Below are 23327 nucleotides of genomic sequence, written 5' to 3' on the forward strand. Positions count from 1 at the left end.
AAGGTAGACAACCCAGGAGAACAGAGGAGCAGCCGAGGAACCAGCATTTGCACACTAGGTAGCAAGCCTGCTTTTTTTTTTCTTTCTTTCTTTCTTTCCTTCCTTCCTCTCCTCTCCTCTCCTCTCCTCTCCTCTCCTCTCCTCTCCTCTCCTCTCCTCTCCTCTCCTCTCCTCTCCTCTCCTTTCTTCTTCTTCTTCTTCTTCTTCTTCTTCTTCTTCTTCTTCTTCTTCTTCTTCTTCTTCTTCTTCTCTCTCTCTCTCTCTCTCTCTCTCTCTCTCTCTCTCTCTGTTTTTGTTTTTAGAAGCAAAATGGTCATTTTAAAAGGAAACTCACGCAGTCTGTCAGCTTCTTGCCAACTCTTACTAAGTGCAACTGGCCAAAAACAGCCAAACCTTGTTTGGGGCATGAAAGCAGCTGTTAAAATAACCCCTACTCTGCTTCTTTCCTGTTATGATGGAATGACTGTTTCAAGTAAATGTCTCCAATCCACAGATTTTCTGGGGTGAAGAAAACACTTTTTTAATTGGCAGGCTTGATCAGATTTTTTTGAACAAGTTAGGAGGTAAACAGAATGCCTCCATCATTTCAGATTCATGCATGTCTATAAGTGCTGTCTCCATCCTGGGCACCTGAATTCCTACCTCCCTCTCCTTTGGCTGGACTTGGCTCTGTTCTGTTCCAGGACTTGCAGTGAAGAGTCAGGAGAATGAGAACACAGATCATGGAATCAGATCTGGGTTGGGATCCTGGCACTACCAACCTTGAATGTGGACTTTCAGACAACTTACTGGGGGCCTCAGTCTCCTAATCTATCAGATGGATGGAGTAATAACTACCCATTGGGCTTAACACAAAGTTTAAAACAAAATCAAAATAAGAAGAAACATTACAAGCAGGAAAGATGGATCAGTAGTTGAGAGAGCATGATGCTCTTCCAGAGGACCCCACTGAGTATCAGTACCCATGCTAGGCTGACCACAACCGCCTGTGTCCTCAGTTCCAGGAAATCTGAAGCCCTCTTTTTGCTTCCATGGGCACCCCAACCTCCAGCATACGCACATACAAATAAATACATTAATAAGTAAATGAAGAAGAAACATCCCACGGTGCTTAGGGATACCTTGTGTTTTGTTTTTGATTGGGATATATGTGTGTGTGTGTGTGTGTGTGTGTGTGTGTGTGTGTGTGTGTGTGTGTATATACTCTTTTAATCTTCTCAACAGCCCTGTGGAAACTTTCTAACCACACACTAAGTTCTCTCTAGTTGTATGTGAGTGAGCACACACCAAGAATTCCTGACTGTACAGACCTTCTGCTGTCAGGAAGACTAATAGATAAAATAGCCAGTATGTTAAACAGAGGTAAGAGCTATGGAGAAAACTAACATGGGAGCGGAAGATGGAAAACAGTCATAGGGTTGCTGCCTTCAAAAGAGTAACCAGGGAATGCCTGTCTGAGAAGTTGTCATTGGAAGAAAGCCTAAAAAAAAAAAAAAAAAAAAAAGCTGGGGCAGAACTGTATATAGTTCCAACCTAGGAAGTGTATAGGAACTAAAAGAGCATATAGATGCAAGGGTCCCATGGTCACTGGCCTGGTGTGTTCAAGGTGCAGCAAGGAAGCTGATATTGCTGGAATAGATGAGCTGAGCAGATGAGGTCAGGATTGTGGCAGACAGTTCAGAGCCTTCTAGACCTCAGCCTTTTCTCTCTGAGATGAAAAGGTCCTAGAAAGAGGGACACAATCCAGAGAATGCCAGATGTGAGAAGAGAGACTACTCAATTCTTCTGTTCCTGCTGTTGGTTCCCACAAGAATGGTTGTCAACTCTTTGAGATGATTTAAGTAGGACATCTCTTAAGGGGCCATCTGGGCCTCCATTAGCAAATTATACTTTCTGATTTTAACAATAGATGGACTTTCCCCAATTTCTGCTCTATATCTAGACTCTTCCCTTTCTTTGGCTAGTTCTATCCTTGACTGGTAGTTTCTGAGGTGCTCCTTAACTGGCATTGTAGGTAATATGGTGTACACCTGCCATGCCTAAGGTACTGCTGTTTTGATCTAGTTACTGGTACCAGGGACTCGCAGATATGTATTACTTAGCCCAGGCAATTGTGAGGAAGAAAGGAGGGAAGAAGAAATGCTTATGAATGGAATTACCCCTGACTGTGAGATGTCAAGAGTGTCAGTGCAACCATCCAATCTCCTAGGACCTATAAATATTGATGAGAAAAAATTTGGATATTCCCCCAACTTCCGTGAGAAGTCAGTTCTCACCCTTGAGTCTTGGGTGGCTTCTGGCACCTATGAATGTTCTGAAATTGAATCTAAATGTATATGTGTGGGTTTTTTTTTCTAAGATGAGGTCCTAGCTACCATGTGACTAGTGTTTTAGATCACTTTAGTAACAGTCAGTCACAGGCTGTACTTGTAATGTCAGACACACTAGCAAGTTAGCCTCTGTTCAAAGCTAGGGGAAGGTGCTAGTTTGAAAATGGAGTTTAAAGAGATCATTCAGTTGCCTAACATTGAGCAGTCATGATCTCCAAATATTGTGTATAGTATTCCCAAGATAGATACTTCTAAAGTTATGCAGTGTATGTTTGCAGATGCCAATGTGTGTACTGTCAGGCAAGGTCTGTGTAGCCTCTTTGATCAGTGGCTGTAAGTCACCAAGAATCCACCCTCTGTGTTACGGTCTTCATTGCCTTTAAAACACCTACCCCCAATTCCTGTGATTCACAGGAACACATATAAGCCAAGTGGTTTCAGACAATAACCTAGGCCTTAGGTATTTAGAATCCCCAACCCTCCCATGACCCCATGGCCCACATGCAAGAGGCAGTCCAAGTTCTAAGGAAGACCAGAGAAGAATTTAACAGGGACATCCAAAAACCTCATAGCAACACCATGAACAAAAATTTATGCCAAACACCTCTCTTCTAAAAACCTGAAATCCTAAATACTCCAAATTCTGAAACTTTGAGCACTGACATGATGTCACAAGTAGGACATTCCACATCTAACTTCATGTTGAGCCAAACACAGATGTGCTAAAAAATAGTGTAGGAAAGTATATAAATGAATTTTGTATTTAGATGGGACATATCCCTAATATATCTCATTAATTATATGCAGATAGTCCAAAATCTGAAAAGGAAAATTGAAATATTTCTGATTTCAAGCATTTCAGATAAGCAGTGATCAACCTGTGTGTTGGCACATGTTGGCATCTTGTGGTAGGAGTCATAATAACCATTCTACTGAGGTTCAGATAAGCCTCCAAGGGGCTACTCATCTGGAGTTACAGATATCAACAGAAGGATTTTCTGAGAATGACTGGTCCCATGCCCTGGAATGCAAACACACACAGTTGCAGTGCATAATTATATACAGTAAACTATAACAGATGCACAGTGGGCCTCTATATTAGGCTCCCCATTAAAGAACTAACTGGCAGAAACTCATCATTAGTGTAGCCAGGAACTGCCTCTGTCCCCATCCAGTCAGGTCCCTAGTACCTACACTAGTCTGCAGATGTCTGCTCTTCACATCAGAGGCAGAAGCAAGGATCAGGATGCCACATTATGTCCCTGACATTGAGAATCTGTCATCGAGTGGAGGTGAAGAATATGAACATCAGGAACATTAAACACAGCTTTCATTTGATAAGTAGCATGGGCTCGGATGACAAGTATGGCATAAGAATTTGTATTTATTCAACTGCACAAAAATTTCTCCTTTTTCATCAAAATGGAAACTTAAAGTGAGGGAAACTATGAGTGTTCTCCTCCCAGGAGAGCTACTGTGGCAGTTCCTCTCCAGTCCATGGGGAGGCATGGTACTGAAGCGTCACAACACTAAATATCCCCAAGCCAAAAAATTCTAGGTATGCCCTTGAATCAGCAAATGCTGTGTTTTGGATGGATTGTATTATCCAGTGTCAGTAAATAGCCTTTCAGGAACATCCTCCAACATGTTACCTCCACTTCACCAATTTAGAAGATTTAGATGATCTATTCCTAGCTTTGGCTAAATGAATTCCAGATGGTGGTGAGTGACACAATTAAAGTTATTGTACAATACAGTATACTACAACAGTAATTAGGGACATCAGGACTGGGAGTGTGGCTTAGTGGTTGAATTTTCACCTAGCATATCTGAAGCCCAGGGTGGAGGTGATCCCCTGTACTGCCAATAAGTAAATGAGTAAATGAATTGGTTGATGGCATCTGTTTGGTTTCTTCATTCATTGTTTTTTCCGGGTGTTTGTTTTTGAAGGCAAGTAAAGGGAGGGGAGTGACTGTAGGTGACTTGGGACATGCCTTTTTCATAAATGAATACTGTTGTGTCCAAACTCAGCTCCTGAATAGAAATACAAACAGAAGGGCACTATGTAAGGCTTCTAATGGGTAGTACCTGGCTGAGAGGACAGTGAGAGAGGAAAGCTACCCTGTTGGCCAACCAGGTGTAATAGATATAAAATCTTGGTGTTGAGCTGGGACTTCAGCTCAGTGGTAGAGTACTTGCCCAACATACACAAGGCAATTGGGTTCAATCCCCAGCAGATATGTTTGCACCTGCACTCATACACACACACACACACACACACACACACACACACACACACACACACACCCTTAGTATCAGGATTCTCCATGGGATACTTGGGCACATTTCTTTCCTTTCCTCTTTACTCTCTAAAACTGGCTTTAAAATTGCAGGCATCATTTCTAGGTACCAGTAAACAAAATATAAATCCTTATCTTCTTAGGATAAAAGTTACTGATAGAGACTAGGGAGAATGCTCAGTGGATAAAGTGCTTGTTACACAAGATGAGGACCTGAAGTCCAATCTCCAGAACCCATGTAAAAGCTGTGCATCAATGGCATGTGTCTGCACTGAAGGCGCCATGGTGAGGGAGACAGGAAGATCCTGGGGCTAGCTAACCAAGCAGTACAACCAAGTTGATAAGTGCCAAGTGAGAAGTCTGTCTCAAAAAAATGAAACAGGGTGGTGGTGGTGCATGCCTTTAATCCCAGCACTCGGGAGGCCGATGCAGATGGATCTCTGTGAGTTCAAGGCCAGCTTGGCCTACAGAGTGTGTTCCTGGACAGCCAGGACTACCCAGAGAAACCCTGTCTTGAAAAACCAAACAAATAATAATAAACAGGCAGTAAAGAGCACTTGCTGATCTTCCAAAGACCTAGAGTTGAGTTTCCAGTGGCTCACACCTGTAACTGTCTCCAGGATATCCAACACCCTCTTCTAGCCTCTGGGGGCACTGCTTATATGTGGTACACGCACAAGCAGGCACATATATATATATATATATATATACACATATATATATAAATAAAATATTTAAAGTATTAAAACTGAAGAATGACAGGGAGACACACAACATTGACCTCTGCATGTGTGTACCTATACACATGTGTAACACCAAAAAGTGAATAGATGTATGAATTGATGAATGACAGTGTGTTAACAGCTAGAGGAAATATTCCAAAGTTTCTGTGATCCTGTTTCTCTTTCTCGTTGTCACAGCTCTCCTTTACTCCTATTCTGTCTAGATAATCACAACACTGCTCTCTTCCCAAAGAAGAAACATTTTACTCTCCACTCTGTAGCCTCTTTCATCTTATTCTGGACCCTTATAGCAGAAGGAGCCCTCCCTAAACAAAGGGCCCCCTAGAGCCTGGCTTTCCCAGCAGTGCCTGGATAAACATTTCTCCTAAATGATTTGTGCCTAGCTGTGCTGTGTTCCTAGGAAGTAAGCAAGAGTGGAAGGAGGTCGTCCCCCAAGCTCACAGCCACAAAGTTCAACTTGTGTGTATTAGTCCTGCAGCTAAAATGTAGTAAATGTGTCATCACACAGGGCCAGTGGATCATAGTAAATTAGCACTTGAATTGTATAAGCACTGTCATAATAACAGTGGTGATAATGTATGGTTTTCACTAGGTGTTGTTTATTGGGTGCTGTCCTCCCCTCCCGTGTCTGTGTTGGAGGTGACAGACAGCTACAGGACAACCAGTGGTTTGTGTTTCTACATGCCGGTTGTCTTGACCAGCCTTCACTTCAACACAACTGCCTTGCAAAGGGAAGGAACATTGCATGGGAGCAAGAGCTGTAAAGTCCAGTCTTAACTTCAGCCCTTGCCTAGGAGTAGAAACGTTGGGAATTACTGAGCCCTTCTCTTTCAGTCCCTCTTCAGGGCTGGGTACAGAGTGTTGGTGCAGGAGGTTAAAATGTGCTGTCTTGACTTTGTTGACTACCATGGGAGGCCTCACACACTCTGAGGAGTGGATGGGGGCAGAGTGGGAGGGAGGTGAGGAGGCGGGAGAAGGAGAGGGAGGGGGAACTGGAATTGGTATGTAAAATAAAAAATATTTTAATAAATAAATATATTTTTTAAAATGTGCTGTCTTTGTATTTGTAAAAAGTATACTACTGGCCCAACATCAGTAGGACTTAAGCTTGAGTCACTTTTCCAACTAGGGTTGGGTGGCTGGGCTTCCCCAAAGTACTCTAGGCCACACCACATTTTAGAAGGTCTATCCATGATCTGCCAAGCCAAGCCCACCCCTGGGATCCTATTGTCAATGGCCCCTCAGAAAAAGTACTTCTTCAGAGGGACTCTGTGTGTGTGTGTGTGTGTGTGTGTGTGTGTGTGTGTGTGTGTACATACATGCATGTGGAGGCCAGAATCAGACTCAGGCATCATTAGGTAAGATTAGATGGTTCACACACTCTAGGGATCTGCCTCCCCCGCACTGAGATCACAAGCAGACACTATCACACTTCTTTATGTTGGTTCTGAGGATCAAGCTCAAGTCCTCATGCTCCTGTGGCAAGCACTTTACCAAATGTGCTGCCACCCAGTACCATTGGAGGGACTCTTCACTACACTGAGTAGTATGCTGACAAATGTTTATTGACCAGCTCTCCAGGAAGCAAAATCTCTGATATGAGTTGTAAGTCCATTTCTAAGGTAGAAACAGGTTCAGTGAGGCCAGTTTCAAGGTATGTATGTATAGTTCGGGACCATAGAGCTGTAAAAACATAAACGGTAGGTTCTCACCAGTTGGTATCATGTAGTTCTTGCCACACCCCTAAGAAGTCTATGGGAAATTGTACATTTAAATTGTATTTCTAGCTGAAGAAAGTCATTTGTGTATATACAAAAGTGTGTTTTTATTTATTTAATTTTTCAGTACATTTCTGAATTTTAGCTGTGTTAGGAAGGAATTCTTTGGTGTGGAAAATTTAGTAAGTCAAGATGTTCCCGCTTACTTGACATACAGTTGTAATTAGCTATGTGTCATCTAGTGTTTCTGTTGAGTGACTTTTTGTTTAATTTCAAGTTTCATTCTTTTGTCTTAGAAATCATAGTTGTCTGTCCATGGAAAGCTTCTTCCTGTAGATGTAACCATCTTGTTAAATAAGAAACACAGCCAATTGCAGAGTTAAATGTAGATGTAACCGGCTTGTTAAATAAGAAACACAGAACCGATTGCAGAGTTAAAAACCACAAGGTCAGAGCAAGAGCGGAAAACCTTACCCTTCACTGCTTCTGCTGTTCTTCCTCTCCGCAAGAGACCTACTTCTGTGCGTCCTGTCTATTTAAAGACTTTCTGTTCTGTTTTCTCATTGGTCGTAAACCCAGCCACATGACCTCCTTGTCACTGCCTGTTTGTACAGACCTCCAGGTCTTCTATGGTTGGTATTGAGATTAAAGGCGTGTGTCTGCCATGCTGGCTGTGTCCTTGAACACACAGTGATCCGCCTAGCTCTGCCTCCCAAGTGCTAGGATTAAAGGCGTGCCCCACTACTGCTCAGCTTCTGCTCTGGCTTGCTCTGACCTCAAGGCAACTTTATTGACATACAAATAAAATCACATTTCAATACAAATAAAATATCACTATAGTTAAAAGCCAAGAGGTCAGAGCAATAGCTGAGAGCTGAAAACCTTACCCTTCACTGCTTCTGCTGTCTTTCCTCTCTGCAAGAGAGCTACTTCTGTGTGTTTTTTTCTTTTTTATAGACTTTCTGTTCTGCTTTCTCATTTGTTGTAAACCCAGCCACATGACCTCCTTGTCACTGCCTGTCTGTACAGACCTCCAGGTCTTCTGTGGTTGGTATTGAGATTAAAGGAGTGTGTCGCCATGCTGGCTGTATCCTTGAACACACAGAGATCCGCCTAGCTCTTCCTCCCAAGTGCTGGGATTAAAGGCGTGCACCACCACCATCCAGCTTCTGCCATGGCTTGCCCTGACCCCAAGGCAACTTTATTGATATACAAATAAAATCACATTTTACAAATAAAGTATCACCACATCTTCCCTCTTTCTGCCCTTTGTTCAGCTTTAATAACAAGTATGTACCTGAACCCGACTGACATCTTCTGGGAATCATAGCTGGACTTTCCCCATTGTTTATTAGCCAACCTTGCCTCACTTAGATATTTTAAGTTGGCTAACTTGTTTCCCATTAAGGTTCTGGACCGAGAAATGTCTAGTGCAGGATAGAATGGACACCAGCTGTAGAGTCTGTCATTGTCTTGGCTCCTTTTCTCTGAATTCTAAGTGTCCTTTCTCTTGAAGAAAGAAAGAAAAACTTATTTATAGAATAATGAGAAATGTCTGTCAGGCTCATTGTTATTTTCATTCACTTTGAAGCCCCCCCCCCTTCATCAAATACTAATTTCCTTGATCTACAAAGAAAAAAGTGTAAGGCTGGAGAAATGGCTCAGTTGGGAAGAGTATTTGCTGTTCAAACAAAGACAGGCATGGCTGCCTGTACCAGTAACCCAACACTGTAGGGTGAAGACAGGTGGATTCCAGCAGCTCACTGGCCAGCTGAAGCTGAGCTCGAGGATCAGTGAGAAAACCCTGTCTTAAAGGTGTAAGGGAGAGATGGATTGAGGAAGATGCTCAGTGTCTTCCTGTGATCTCTTTGTGCATACACCTTCACACTTATAACACACACACACACACACACACACACACACACACACACACACGACAGAAAAGAAAGTAAGAGTACATGTGAGAGAGCAGGTTCAGGCTTTGATGTGAATACCTGTACCTACCTACCCATAATCTTCCCACCCAACACTGTTTCTACCACCAGCAGCAGACAACCTGTCATTAACTAAGATTGATCCTGCTCAGTTGTGTGCCCTGTCATCATTTTGTTAGTCCTTCAGCTGCCCAAAATGACACTTTTTAAAGTACCAACACTAGAAACAAGTGGGGGACCATGGTCTTCATGTTGCCCTCTCTGCTTGGTCAGGTTGAACTTTGTTAATGCCAAATGCTGAATGTAGAAAACTAACTCGCAGTGGGATGTTGCCATTGACACTGTCTGGAAAAGGTCTCAAGGCCTATTTCACATTCCTTCCCCCACCCCACCACCACTCTCCCTCCTCCACCACAGAGCCAACTTCTGGTGGAGCAGCTGAGCTGTGTGGGAAGCTTGTACACATGGGATGTCTTAATGTTGCCTTTCATACACCTCTCGGATGCAACACCCTGGCCTACAGTGAAGTCACCCTGTCACTCCTCACCTGGAAGGGCAGGCACAAAGATAGGACAGAAAATTATGAAATCCCCTGTACCTGAGAGCTGTTTCCAGTCAATGTGAAGGAGATTGACAAGGAACCATCTTTCTTTCCCTGCGTCCCTCTCTCCACTCCAGTCTTACTCAGTTCAGTAATTAAATCCCCATTCCTGTCAGAGGAGGTGTCCTGAAGATGGAATTTAAATCACTTGAGAGACACACATGAGTCTGGATGTGCACAGTGCAGCCTATGGTGAGGGATCAGGCACAGCTGGGCTGGATGCAAAGTGAGTTAGGAAGGGATTCATTGAGGAGGAAGTTGGCTAGTCAGAAGGAAATTATTTGACAGATAGAAAGGTACTTTAAGAAGACAAGGGTAAATATCAAAGTTCAGAGATTAAATGAACAGCCCATTGTTGAGGGAGGACACAGGCTTAGGGAACCCAAGCTCTTCCACTCTTATACCTGGTGCATGGTACATAGCATGTGCCCTGTTCTTATTTTTTCAAGTAGAACGTCTTCTATTTTCATCTCATCATAATGACCTTAGTGAGAAATAAGCACAATGACATGGTAGCATTTAGAGTCTGAAAAGCTCTGTGGGGAGTCAGGAAACTTGGACCCTAAAGCCAGCCCCAATAATCATGGAATCTTCTTACACTAGAGAAATAGATACATTAACTTTAGAATTTATTGGGATCATGGTGACTTTTATAGCCCCCCCCTCCCCAATCATTTGGCAATGTATTCCAGCTAGATTTTTGGTTTTTCGTTTTTCAGGAGATTAAGAGACTAGAGGCAGTTTGTCTTTTAATCACCATTGGTAAGCCCTCTCTTTACCTTTTTACTAACTGTACATGTTTTGTTCTTGCGAGCTTGAACCATTAGCATGTGTTCAGCACTATAGATAAAGGACTCTGGAGCTGGTCTTTGAGATTCCTATTTCAGTGTAGTATATCTTTAAAAGAAAACATGCTAGAGGCAATTGACTTGATCTGGTTTCTAGGCTAAATTTCTGGAGGCCCCTAGATGCCTCATAGTTTGCCTTGAAATTACAGTTACCTTCTCACCCCAGTCCACCCTTTTCCCAGAACACTACCTCCCTTGGAGGAGGCCTTGTTCTGTATGAGAAGTCAACAAGCCTTCTTGACCATAGACCTTTATAGCTGATCCTGACCTCTCGTGGAACAATGAGCATTGATTTAGGATGGAATCATCTTGCTTGCTGCTCAGGTATGTCGACATAGAAAGAATTACAGCCTGCAGAAGCCTGGGCCCTGTCATAGTTAATGGAGACTAAATTTTATTGCTCACGTCTGAGAAAGCTTCTCTCTCAACACATAAAATGTTCTATGCTGCCCTTTTTCTGACAGGATGCTTGTCATGCACGTTTAACCTGCCAGCTCCCTGCAATTTAGCTCCTTAGGTGTCCTTCTTCCTGCCCCCCCCCTTTTTTTCTAGACATAAATAAGCTTGAAGAATGTGTGAGAGAGCTGTGCCCATGTCCCAGCTCTGTGACATGTTTGGGAAACTCAACTTGTTTGCTGATCCAGTTTTCTAAAATCTGTAAAGTAAGGGTGGACCTCCTGCTCTGTGGGGTTATTAGAGGAACTGTAAGCAGCAAGGAGAGTTTGGCCCACCTCGGGTCCTGAGAAATAGCAATCATTCTTAGCAGTTCCTGTTTGTGTTTGTACCAGTCATGAACTCTGCACCAAGCAAGAAAATATCTGGCAGCCTCTTTCCAAGTATGTGCATGGTGTATGTCTGTCTTAATTGTGTGGCAGACTCTCAAGGCCCAAACTAGAGCCGAATCACCATGAGTTCTTTTCATGCAAAGATTCAGGGCTTAGTCACAGAAAGACACTGCATAGCAGTGCCAGATAATGAAGCTGTCAGGACTGCTGGAATCCATCGTCCATTCACTCTGTGCTGTAGAATGAAACAAGGAGGAATGCAGCTAAGAGGGAGGGCCAGCCAGGAGGAGTGTGTGGCAGAGATGATGTTTGACCTCTGCAGCCAACAGAGAGTCTTCTGCTCAGAATTGAAAACATTTGTGGACAGCTCATCTGATAAAGGATTCTTATATTAAAAAAAACACAAAGAGAAAAGAATGGTGGTGTTTTGAGACCCTGTACATTCTGGAAGACACTCCATATTCTGAGTGGGACCATTGCATCTGGCTTCTGCCTTTAGGACTTCTTTACAAAAAGGCAAGGTATAAATTATAAATCTTAAATAATACTTACTCTTAAACAATTAGAGTCAAACCAGAACCACTGCCTTTTTTATATATATGAAAAAATAGAAAGAAACTATTCTATTATTGGTAAATGCATAGGCTATTACAGTAAATTCACAATGAAAGTGAAAAGGTTTACTCATAAAATTATCTTCTAATCTTTTTTTTCTGATCTGGATACACTTTCATGAATAGAATTGCTGAAGGTTTGTACAGAAAGTGACTTCACTGCCACTTCTTGTCCCATTTTCGTGATTCCTCATGTCACTTAGGAAGCTTGGCATGCTAAGGTGTCCAACACTAGGATTTATATTTAGGATAGTAAATCACTTTGTAATAAAAATAAATTATACCAACAAAATCCATATTGTACCACATACTAAGTGGCCTGTGTGATGAGGACAAGTTACTTGTTTATGGGATGAAAGAGTTTGGGATGTAACCTTTTGTGATTTCATGACATTTGAGCAGCTAGCCGGACTGTTTTGTTGCTGTAGAAGACAATTATAATAGGTTAAGTTATATTTGACTCATCAGTTTTACTATTAAAACCAAGTTATTCTCCTAGACTTAGGGGAGCATATGCCACCAGGCAATAGATTAGTAACTATGGAAAACCACATCACTTCAAATCTTGGATCAAAACTGTGGTCTTTAAGATTTTGAAGTCTGCCAGCTTTGTGATACTCCTTTTTAGCCATGTGGTCTTAATGATAACACTATCCAGCAGTAGACAAGTGATGTGATTAAGATGACCCAGAGTGTTCCACTATACCCATGGTGCCAACCTCCATCTACTGAGGGAAAGACTCAATCAATATGTATCCCTCTTAATGAACAAACCCATCTTTGGTGATACACATGGCAGACAATAGTGAAAAGAATGTTTCTTTTCTTCCCTTCTAAAAAAAAAATTGGGCTGGGCGGTGGTGACACACGCCTGTAATCCCAGCACTCAGGAGGCAGAGCCAGGCGGATCTCTGTGAGTTCGAGGCCAGCCTGGTCTACAGAGTGAGTTTCAGGACAGGCACCAAAACTACACAGAGAAACCCTGTCTCGAAAAACCAAAAATAAAATAAAATAAAATAAATTTTAAAAATTGGAAAAACAGACTGGATTGGAGCCTGGACCACCACAACACTTGGGAGGGCTCTTTATGGAGAACCACAGCCGAAAGGAATTCTCTTACTGATGAATTCCTCTAGCCCTTTGTACTGGCATTCTTGGGGCATGTGAGTTATTCACCAGCTAACCACCCCCTGCTCGGTGGCCCCATCCCATCTCATTCTTACATGAAATGTGTTATTAGAAACAGGGCAACAGAGAGAACTTTTGAATGTGGACACTGGAGAGCAAATTGTCAGCCTATTCTTAACTTCAGTGGGCTATTCAAGTTCACCAGACTGATTCTGGCTTCATAGGGTCCCAAAGGTTTTTGAATAATAAAAACTTGAACACTGCAAAATGTATTCGAACCATTAGCCAAGAATGGACTAGTGTGGGAGGTAGTTCAAGAGGCTAGCCAATGGGAAAGCGTGGACCCTGAAGGCCCTTTTTTTCCTGTGGGCAGCTGCATTTCAAATGTGCTCTTTGGGCCAGGTTTTTCATGAAGCCAGATCACTTTGTGGTAAGGGGCAATGTTGCTCCACTTCCTGAACTGAAATCTCTAATGCACAGTATTCTGTAGATTGGTCCCCCTTGCTCTCCTCCAACCTCCCACAGTCCCCATGGGAACAAAATCCTGAGTTCTCTGGGAAGTAATGCTAAGAAAACAAACACTACAAAGGCTGGTAACAGGGGGATAACTCTCTCAAATGTTTGGGGTTTTTGTTTGTTTGTTTGTTTGTTTGTTTTGGACTATCTACGTTCAAGGAGGAAGGGGTCCCCCAGCTCCAGGAGTCAGCAGGGCCTCTTTGTAGTAGGCATCTATGTGTTTAGCCAGATGTCGTCCAAAGGGAAGGCAGAGAAGGAAAGATAAAACAGAATTCTTATTAAAAATAAGTCTCCTGAGGGAGAAAAAACAAGCCAAAGAAAGTGTGTCAAGTGGAAAGGGAGGCCAGGCAGTGCCATCTGATATTGATTAATGCTGATAGTCAGCAGTGAGAAATGCACACTGCCAGGAAGTGCCCCTGCTCTTTGGAATGTGGTCCTGTGGCAGCTGTCCCACATGCAAAGATCCCCAGTGACAACCCAGTGCTAGCATACAGAGGAGGACAGGAGGGACAAATGCCTGTAGAGTCACGACATGGGTCTTTTGATCTTGCTTCACCTCACTGGCCTTCATCTTCCTATCAATAACACAGTGAGTGACACTTGACCAGATGACCTCTGTACTACCTTCAGGCTCCCAGATTCCACTGTTCATCATACTCTCTCCAACCAAATCTCCCAAGGGTCTTCTTTAGAGGGTAAGAAATCATCCTAGTGAAGAGTGAAGAGCATTACACACCACAAGCCCCCAACCCAAAGGAATAGCACCCTAGCAGTCTCAGGAGCATCCAGTCCCTCTACAGGAGATTCGTCTGTGTCAGTCCTTGTGTTACACTTGCCACCAAACCAGTGTGTTCTTTCTCAACATGGAATGCATGCTCACTAGTGGGTCTCCTACCATGTGGCCCCTGAGAGGTCAAAGTCAGGTCCATCTGCAGTTACCTTTACCTACTGAGCCATCTCAATAGCCTGATTTTACTTAAACCACCAGATTATGGAGACTTTGAGCTAGACTTTGTATGTTTGTATGGGTCATTAAAAGTTGTTTTTATCTTTTACTTCTTGGCAAATGTCATGAAGACAGCAGTATTTTAGTAGAGGTGAGGCAGGATTCCATTGGGAATGGAAGACAAAGCTTCCATTGAGGGTGAAGATCTCACACTAAGACAGTCGCAGTGGAAATGGAAAGGATAAGCAGAGCATCCTAACTAGAATATCTAACTAGATATTCCTGGAAACTTGTCTCCAAGATGACTCCAGGTTCTGTCAAGTTGACAGCACTAACTAGGACAATGAGTTTGGATTTAAATAACTTAAGTAAGAGGAGTTTTATCATATGCCTTCCTATGCCATGAAAACATTTCAAAATTAAACTCTCCACTGCAGCAATACAAGCCCATCCAATATTATATTACATGGTCACAGTTACAACCAATACGATTTTAAAATAACATACAACTTCAAATCATATTCCACTATGATAATCAACCATTTTTCCTTTTTTCTTTTTATTTATTCTTCTCTCATACAACAGATCCAAACTGCAGCCCCTCCTCCCAGCTTTCTCTCCCCACCTCCTCTCTCCCCAGGATCCACTGCTCCTCCATTTCCCTTCAGAAAAGAGCAGATCTCCCAGTGATATCAACTGAACATGGCCTAACAAGTTAAATAAGACTAGGCACAAACCCTCATATCAAGGCTGGATGAGGTGACCCAGTAGGAGAAAAGGAGTCCCAAGAGCAGGCAAAAGAGCCAGAGATGTCTCTACTCCCACTGTTAAGGAGTCCCACAAACACCCCAAGCTAAACAATCACAGCATGTACGCAAAGGACCTGGTGCAGAACCATGCAGGCTCTGTGATTGCAGCTTCAGTCTCTGTGAGGCCCTAGGAGTCCTGCTTAGTTGATTCTGTAGGTTGTGTTCTCCTGGTGTCCTTGACCTCTCTGGCTCCTAAAATCCTTCCTTACCCTCTTCTGCAGGGTGCCCCAAGTTCCACCTTATGTTTGGGTGTGGGTCTCTGTATCTGCTGCCATCAGCTGCAGGGAGAAGCCTCTCTGATGATAATCAACCATTTTTAAAATTACTTTTGATTTACTTATTTGTGTGTGTATGGGCACACATGTGCCACTTCATGTGTGTAGAGGTCAGTAATCAACGACCTGTAGAAGTTGGTTCTCTCCTCCTGCCTGCCATGTGAGTTCTGAGGACTGCACTCAGGTTATCAGTAAGTGCCTTTACCTGCTGAGCCATTTAGCTGGCCTTATAGCTATGATTTTGATAAGCATCTCTATTATACAAAAAGACTTAAAACACCCACATCTTCTTGTTTCTGACATTATTTCAAATGACAGCTAGTCCTCAAACTTATGCCTCAGTACTCCTCTTGGTGGTGTGCTGGAACTCATTTCTACTTCTGAGAGTCAAATGTGAAACTGTACTCTTTATTTTTCAAAGGTTAAATTTGAATTTTGGCTGTTAAATGATATTAACATAACATAAAATCAGCCCTAAAGGAAGTGTTTACACCCTAGAAATGAGCATTCTACAAATTAGTTCCTTTACCACCTACTACAAAAACTCCTGGTTTACTCACCTCCCCTTGACTCACCTGCCCTTGACTATAACAAACTAGAATCTAATGATTCTATCATCAAATGTTCAATATAAAAATACTCTATGTATCACAGATATACAACAACAGATAATAAGCCTTATTTAAGTCACCACAGTATTCTGAAAAACCACTACAGAACAATTTTTTTATGAAAATAAAGTTTTCATAAATAATTTTAATGAAAAGAGGTAAATTTTTATTGCTTACAGTTCAACTCTTTTAAGAAACAGTCTAGTTTAAGTGGAAAAACCAGCATCCATGCTGCATGCAAGAGACTCCAGAAACTAACCCATGAAGAGGGAACTTGCCATCTGACTGATTAGAAATGCAGAAGACAAGACTGAGGGTGTTTTAATGTGAAATTCACATTGCACAGTCCTCCCTAGCTGGCCCCACTTCCCTGTGGGTTGTACTAATAGTGCCCCACCCCCCAAGTGACAGCACATAAAGCACTGATCTAGAACTGCACTCTTAAGTTTTGATGGGTCAGTCAAGAGGACTAAGCCATAGCTGAAATTTCTTTCCTTTGGTTTGTTTTTTGCACAGTGCCTCTCTCCAGTGAAAAGAGTTCTTCAGCTGTGTTTCATACAAAATGAGGATGAATGCAGCATGTTAACAATGGCTGAAGCTTAGGCCTCAGGGTTCATTTAGTCCCTTCAGCATTCTGTGGCATAGCCACAAGGGAGGGGGAACATGCTCTACCTTTCCACAGCTTACAGCAGGCTTCTCATACTTTGGCAGTGGTGGGGCACCACAATCACTTGAAAGGCTCATGACTTGGGAATCTGAGAAAGGCTTGAGGGTGTCAATGTCTAACATCTCAGGAGATCAATTTCTCAAACTTGAAAGGGCTTCCCATATCACATTTTCAAAATGCAGATTTCAATCAAGTAAGATTGAGGTAGGAGCCACATTCATCAAGGTCTAGGTGATACTTCACCTAAGGCCCACAGTTTGAGGGACAGGAATTTCATTCAGCTGATCATGACTGTAAGCTATCGATTTGTTGATGGCTTTTAGATGAAACTGTAACAACAAACTCAGAGACAGGGTCTCTCAGTAATCCAGAAGTTCACCATATAGCATGCCTGTGAGACATTATATTGAGTTCACTGAAATGGGAAGACCCATCCTCAAAGTGGATGGTGATTCCCTAGGCAGGGATCCTGGAGTGTGTTAAGAGGAGAAAATTAGCTGAATATGAGCATTCATTGTTTTCTGCTTCCTGACTGGATGCAGTGAGACCAACTACCTCTGTGACTCCATTGCCCTGAGCTGCAAGTCAAAATATACCTTTTCTTCTTTAGCTTTCTTTTTTTCAAGGTATAGACTCATAGCATCAAGAAAAATACCTAAAATGTGCTTTAGTGAAGATTCAGTTTGAAATGATGTTTTTGTTTACTAGTATTAATTTCTGACTTCTCTTACAGGTATTCAGGAAGGAACACAGTGTACCAAATGTAAAAATAACTGGGCACTGAAGTTTTCAATCATATTATTATACATTTTGTGTGCCTTGCTAACCATCACAGTAGCCATTTTGGCATATAAAGGTAAGCACTCTTTCTATTTTCTTTCCAAATAGCAAAGGGGGTTGAAATTTAAATGCAGAAAAATCGCCTTTGGAAGTATGAAGTACAGTTGATCCTAGTATACATAGAGAATTTATTTTAGGCTCTTTGACCCCTCCAAGGATCTCAAAATCTTTGGATACTATTATCCCTTAGTGCAGGGCTTGCATATGTCATTCTAGATGACTTACAATGCCTAATACAAGATAAATGCTGTGTAGATGGTTTCTATACAAATACATTTTTTCCCCAAGAATTTCCAAATGAGAGGTTGGTTGAATCCAAGGAGCTGGAGCCTGGGAAGGATAATTGAATTATACTTATGTGTAAAAATTATACTCTAGTGTAAAATTCGCTAACCTTATGAGCTCCATCTTTGTGTTCTGAGAGCTTAGCTGTGGATGGGACGGTTTTGATTCACTTAATAATCGTGGCAGCCCTTTATGGGTTGGGAAGATTTTTTTCCTTCTTTGTTGCTTTTTCCTGATTTCCCCCAGCCATTCCCTCTTCCTTGGCTTTTTTTTTTTTTTTTTTTTTTTCATCTTATCTGTCTCTAAGAGGCTCTGTGGAAGCCTGCAGTCATCACTCAGGAAAACACTGCTGACAGAGGAGAACAAGAAACACACAGGCAAAAACAAAGAAAAAGAAAAAGGGTTGGGGATTTAGATCAGTGGTAGAGCGCTCACCTAGCAAGCACAAGGCCCTGGGTTCAATCCTCAGCTCAAAAAAGAAAGAAAGAAAGAAAGAAAGAAAGAAAGAAAGAAAGAAAGAAGGAAGGAAGGAAGGAAGGAAGGAAGGAAGGAAGGAAGGAAGGAAGGAAGGAAAGAAACAAACAAACAAACAAACAAACAAACACACACACACAGGCTCTGCAGGGCCATGACTCACCCACCAGGGATTGACCAACTGATGAGATTTTTTTTTCTCTAAAGCAAGTTTAATTCAGTAAACAAAGCAAAACAGAACAAAAACAAAAACCTTCCCCTATAGAAATTAAACTTACAGGCAGCAGCACCACCTCCATCTGCTTAATAAAATGTTAGGCATGCCATGTCTGATTAAGGTAGAGGAGATTTTCCTCTGAATCCTCCAGACTTGCTAAACTTGGCCACACACACACACACACACACACACACACACACACACACGCACACACACACGCACACACACACACGCACGCACGCACACCACTGCCGCCAATCCCCTCTCAGAGACCATGGATAGAAGTTGTCATGAATCAGAACCACAAACTATACAAACCCTAGTACAGAAAGCAGACACAGAAGCATGCCCTGTCACAATCACATGAGACAGACATGGTATCTGGTTTTTGAACAGAGGCAGATGAGGGTTACATCTTCTAACCATTGTCTCAACAGTTACCTCAGCTGCTGTCGGACTGACAGATTACCAAGCAAAATTACTGAATCTTCACTGTCCTAGTCCATAACTTGTGGTGCCATTATAGGAAAATGAAAGTCTGAGAGTGACTTCCTTCCCACTGTGAATCCTCCAACCCCTTCCCAGTGGCTTCTGAGGGGGCAGGAATGAGTACAGTGCATCTGAATGAGAATTGACATAGGAAACAGTCCAAGTTCATCATGATCATACCTATTTTTTAATACAATTATAAAGCCCAGTAAGTGTCTGCCACTAAGTGTTATGTTAGCCCTATCCTCTTTAGTGCTACAACCTAGATGTGAATCATCACCTCCTGAGATTGTGTGATTTTGTAAAGCAATAACCATTGCGCCACCCTGGGATGAGCAAAGATGTTGGTCTGGAACCAAGCTACAGCATCTCTCTATTCATTCTTCCTTGGTTGCTTACTGTATTTGTTCATCTCTATAGAAAATAAAATGTATCATACAGAGTGCATTGATTGATGAGTTGGGGTGATGAGACTTTAGAAATTTGCCTAGTCATTGTATGATGAACTTATTTCAACTGTAGAGCCCTAAATTTATTCATGAAGGAACAAACAGACTGTGGTAAAGAAAGGCTATTGAATCATAATGAGGGATGGGCAGAAGAACAAGGTCAGAACCTAATGGTGTGTTTTATTCAAAGTGTCCCCTTCTTTCCTGGACCATGGTTTTTCCTACTGGGCTGAAAGATGACCAAAAAACAGTCATTCAATAAAGAATGTCAGGACTCAATATGGAGTAATAGCATGGAGTAATTTACTGCTTGAAGAGAGAATAGAGGGGACTAGTGGATACATTTTATGAAATTTTGGTTTTTTTGAGACAGGGTTTCTCTGTGTAGTTTTGGAGCCTGTCCTGGATCTCGCTCTATAGACCAGGCTGGCCTTGAACTCACAGAGATCCGCCTAGCTCTGCCTCCCCAAGTGCTGGGATTAAAGGCGTGTGCCACTACCGCCTGGCTCATTTTGTGAATTTTACCTCTGCTAGAAAGGCTAATATTTGTGGCTTCGGAGTTATACAGAAAGCCCAAGAATCCAGCTATCTTCTCCTCACTCTGCCTCCCCACCACACTGGAATAGCTCTAGCATATCCATGTGGTGGACCACTGGCCTGTGGTCCCTGTACTGGGTTGTACTTAAATGGCTTCTCCTTAGCTCTTACGCCTCTGATACATGTCTCACCTGAAGTCCCTGAATGGAGCCTCCTATTTGTTCCCACAGTGAGCTTTCTTCACTTTAGGCTCTTTTAAACTGTACCATTATGGCTAGTGTGTCTGGCTTATTTGGTTTAACACCCAAAGTACAGAATTCTACTAAAACTGTCTTTTATTTATGAACTCTCCTACTAGTACCTGCAACTCAGGGCTTATTTATTAGATACCCAGGGAATCTGGCTACATGAGTGGTTGGCTAGATGGAATGATGGATGGACAAATGGTAGATTGGAGCTGGTTTCTATGAAGATAAAGAAACTTCTGAGCCAATCTCTGTGTAGGGTTGTTGTTCTTCAAAGCACTACCCTAAAACCTAACATTCTGGAGACCAGCTTGGCCTGTTCTGTGGGTGAAGGGAGAAGAGGTCTGGGGAGAAAGATGACATCTTGCCGCTCTTTTCCCTCCTTTAGTGCGTCCATTCCTCTGGCTTCTGCTCACAAAAGAAGATAGTACAATATGTACTTCTGGTCACCAAAGCCAGCCTTAATGAACTCAAAGTTGACATTTTCCAGATCTACTTTCTCTTCACATAATGTGGCTCCTCTCTCTCTCTCACTGATAAGATTCTGGTGACCCCAGTGTTGTAGGAGGCAGAAAGATAAGCCCCACCCAGTCCTCCCTTCACAGACATCCCTTTGATGGCTAGAAAAGCACGTCTCCATTAAATAAAAGAAGAAATATGCAGTAAGAGTAGTCAGACACATCTCTCTTAAGACATGAAAGGAAGTGAAACTCCCTTATCAGGATTGACAAAGGCTGTGTCTGCACTGTTTTCCTCAAAATTGCTCTTCTGTTCCCCTTTTATGTTACTTCCATAGCTACGTGTTAGGATCTATTGAAGTTTCATCTAGAGAATTTGCTGAGCAAGCTGAACGATTGCTTAGTCACTCAGATATGGTCTGTACAGTGGCCGGGACCATGAAACACGTTGGTCATGTTGTGGAAACATGATTTTGAACAGTTGCAACTTGATACATCCTCTATCCTAGATTCTTTATTATTATTCATGGGCCTTCATGAAAGGCATCCTCCCCACACCCCTCTCTCTCTGGTTTTTCAAGACAAGGTTTCTCTGTGTAATAGCTCTGGCTGGCCTCAAACTCACAGAGATCTGAGTGCCACTGCCTCCTGAGTGCTAGGATTCAATCATCTCTTAAACTTTTCAGTTAGTCATATTCCTTCCAAAATATTCCCTTAGCATGAAAATACTATCCCATTGCCTGCCCAGCAGGCTCTTCTTAAGATGCTTAGAATGAAGAAAGGCACAAATCTGAATCAGCAAGTTTCCATTCCCTCAGAGTTCTTGACATTGGTTTGTCTGACACGTGGCTATTAAACTTCGCCAGCATAGAGAGGACAACAGGGGATGTACAAACACTTCAAACTATACTGCAGTGCCCCTTAGAACTTGGGGTGCTGCCCTCCAGACTTTGTATTTCTCAGTAATGAATCCCGAGGTAGTGTTAGTGGTACAAATGTCTTTGATGAGTTCCAAGGCTGTGTAAGTACTGACACTAGAATTCCTAGGCGTTTTCTAGCTGCAGGTGGGGAGCTCTGTGCTCTGTTCTTATTCCTGGCCCTCCAAAAGGGACCAAGACCTGACTCTTTATCTTTAATATTTAGCACCATGACAGATGCATAATAAATGTCTGTTGACAATAACTTTAAAGAAAGTAGAATGAAGCCATGATTGCTTCCCTCTTTAGGGGTTTTCCTTAATTAGAGGAAATCAGGCTGAATAAGAAAAATATTAAAGAAAAATCTGTGTGGAGTTGAAGAGGACATGGATTTTAGAGTTCCATCTCCTAGCCTGAAGTCTCATTTAGTCTCTCATTTAGCTGTGTGATTCTGGGATGTTCTTGAATATCTCTAAAACTCAATTTCCTCATCTGTAAAATAAGAATAATAGGAACTAACTACAATGATGGTACAGTATATATAGCACAAACTAGAAATTTTTCTTATTACTTCATATCATAAAAACGAAGAGGCTAATGTTATCGTCGTTCAAAGAGTCAGTTGATGTGTTCCAGACTCAAGTGAGAGACAAAGCTTAGTATCCTGTGGTAGACCTTAGGAAATGAGTGGAAACAAGACAGGCAAAAAGGTTGGTGTCCAGGCAAAGAGATGTACTAAAGCGCAGAGGTATTCCCATCCAACAGCTCCTAGGGGGATGTGCTATGAGCGCTTGCAGAGTGGTGGATCTTCAGGCATGTTAACTAAAACCCCACTAATTAAAATTAAAATTCCACACAGAAGACAGTTCCCGTGGAAGCTGGGGTGCTGGTAACCCTCTGTGATCCATCTTTCATTGTAGAATGATCTGTGTAGACTTGGAATTTCTAGGATGAGACAGGAAGCTCAGCCATTATGCTTCTGGTTGAAAATTTGTGCTGTAAATTAGGGGGAAAGCAGAGGAGATGTTGTGTGCTAGTGCAGTGTTAGTTGATTCCTGTCAGCCTGGGGTTTGTATACACACATGCTGCCAGCCTTGCAGCCCTACAGTGTACAGCTTTATACCAGGGTGCTATTTTTAAACACAGACCCACACACATTGGGATGGTTCATTAATACCTGTGGGCAGGACATATCATTTCCTTTCCTCACTGAAAGCAAAACTAACAGTTGCTTTGTTGTATACTTGAATTATCTGTCCCCAATAGTTCTGTATTTTTATAAACTAAAATGGAAGAAAAATTAAGGAGGGTAGAAAACAACTAGCTGTCAGCATAGTTCAGATTTCTTTGGCTTCCAGGAAAGAGGCAGGACTTGAGATCCTGTGTGTGGTTTGAGGACAGAATGAGGCATATGTTTTCATCTGAGAGTCAAAACTGAGTCTAAGCTTGTAAACATTTTTTTTTTAATTTAGCTTTGATAAAATGTATTTTGTTCTACAAAAGTTCCAAGGATTCAGAAGCACGTATGCCTATCACACAACCCCAGGGTCCCACATTAGAACTGGACCTCTGTGTCCACATAGTAGTTTTT

At 42.2% G+C, this 23327-nt stretch overlaps 1 protein-coding gene across 2 annotated transcripts in view; it reads left to right on the plus strand.

The window, feature by feature from the left end:
• Colec12 (collectin subfamily member 12) overlaps window positions 1–23327 on the plus strand; it is a 177951-nt gene that overhangs the window by 130746 nt on the left and 23878 nt on the right. For both annotated transcript variants that reach the window (XM_036205027.1, XM_036205026.1), the window contains exon 3: window positions 17559–17681. In XM_036205027.1, coding sequence (XP_036060920.1) covers window positions 17559–17681 — 123 coding nt within the window. The remainder of the gene's footprint in view (window positions 1–17558; window positions 17682–23327) is intronic.

The sequence above is a fragment of the Onychomys torridus genome, chromosome 13 (genome assembly GCF_903995425.1).
Source record: "Onychomys torridus chromosome 13, mOncTor1.1, whole genome shotgun sequence".
Classification (NCBI taxonomy): Eukaryota; Metazoa; Chordata; class Mammalia; order Rodentia; family Cricetidae; genus Onychomys; species Onychomys torridus.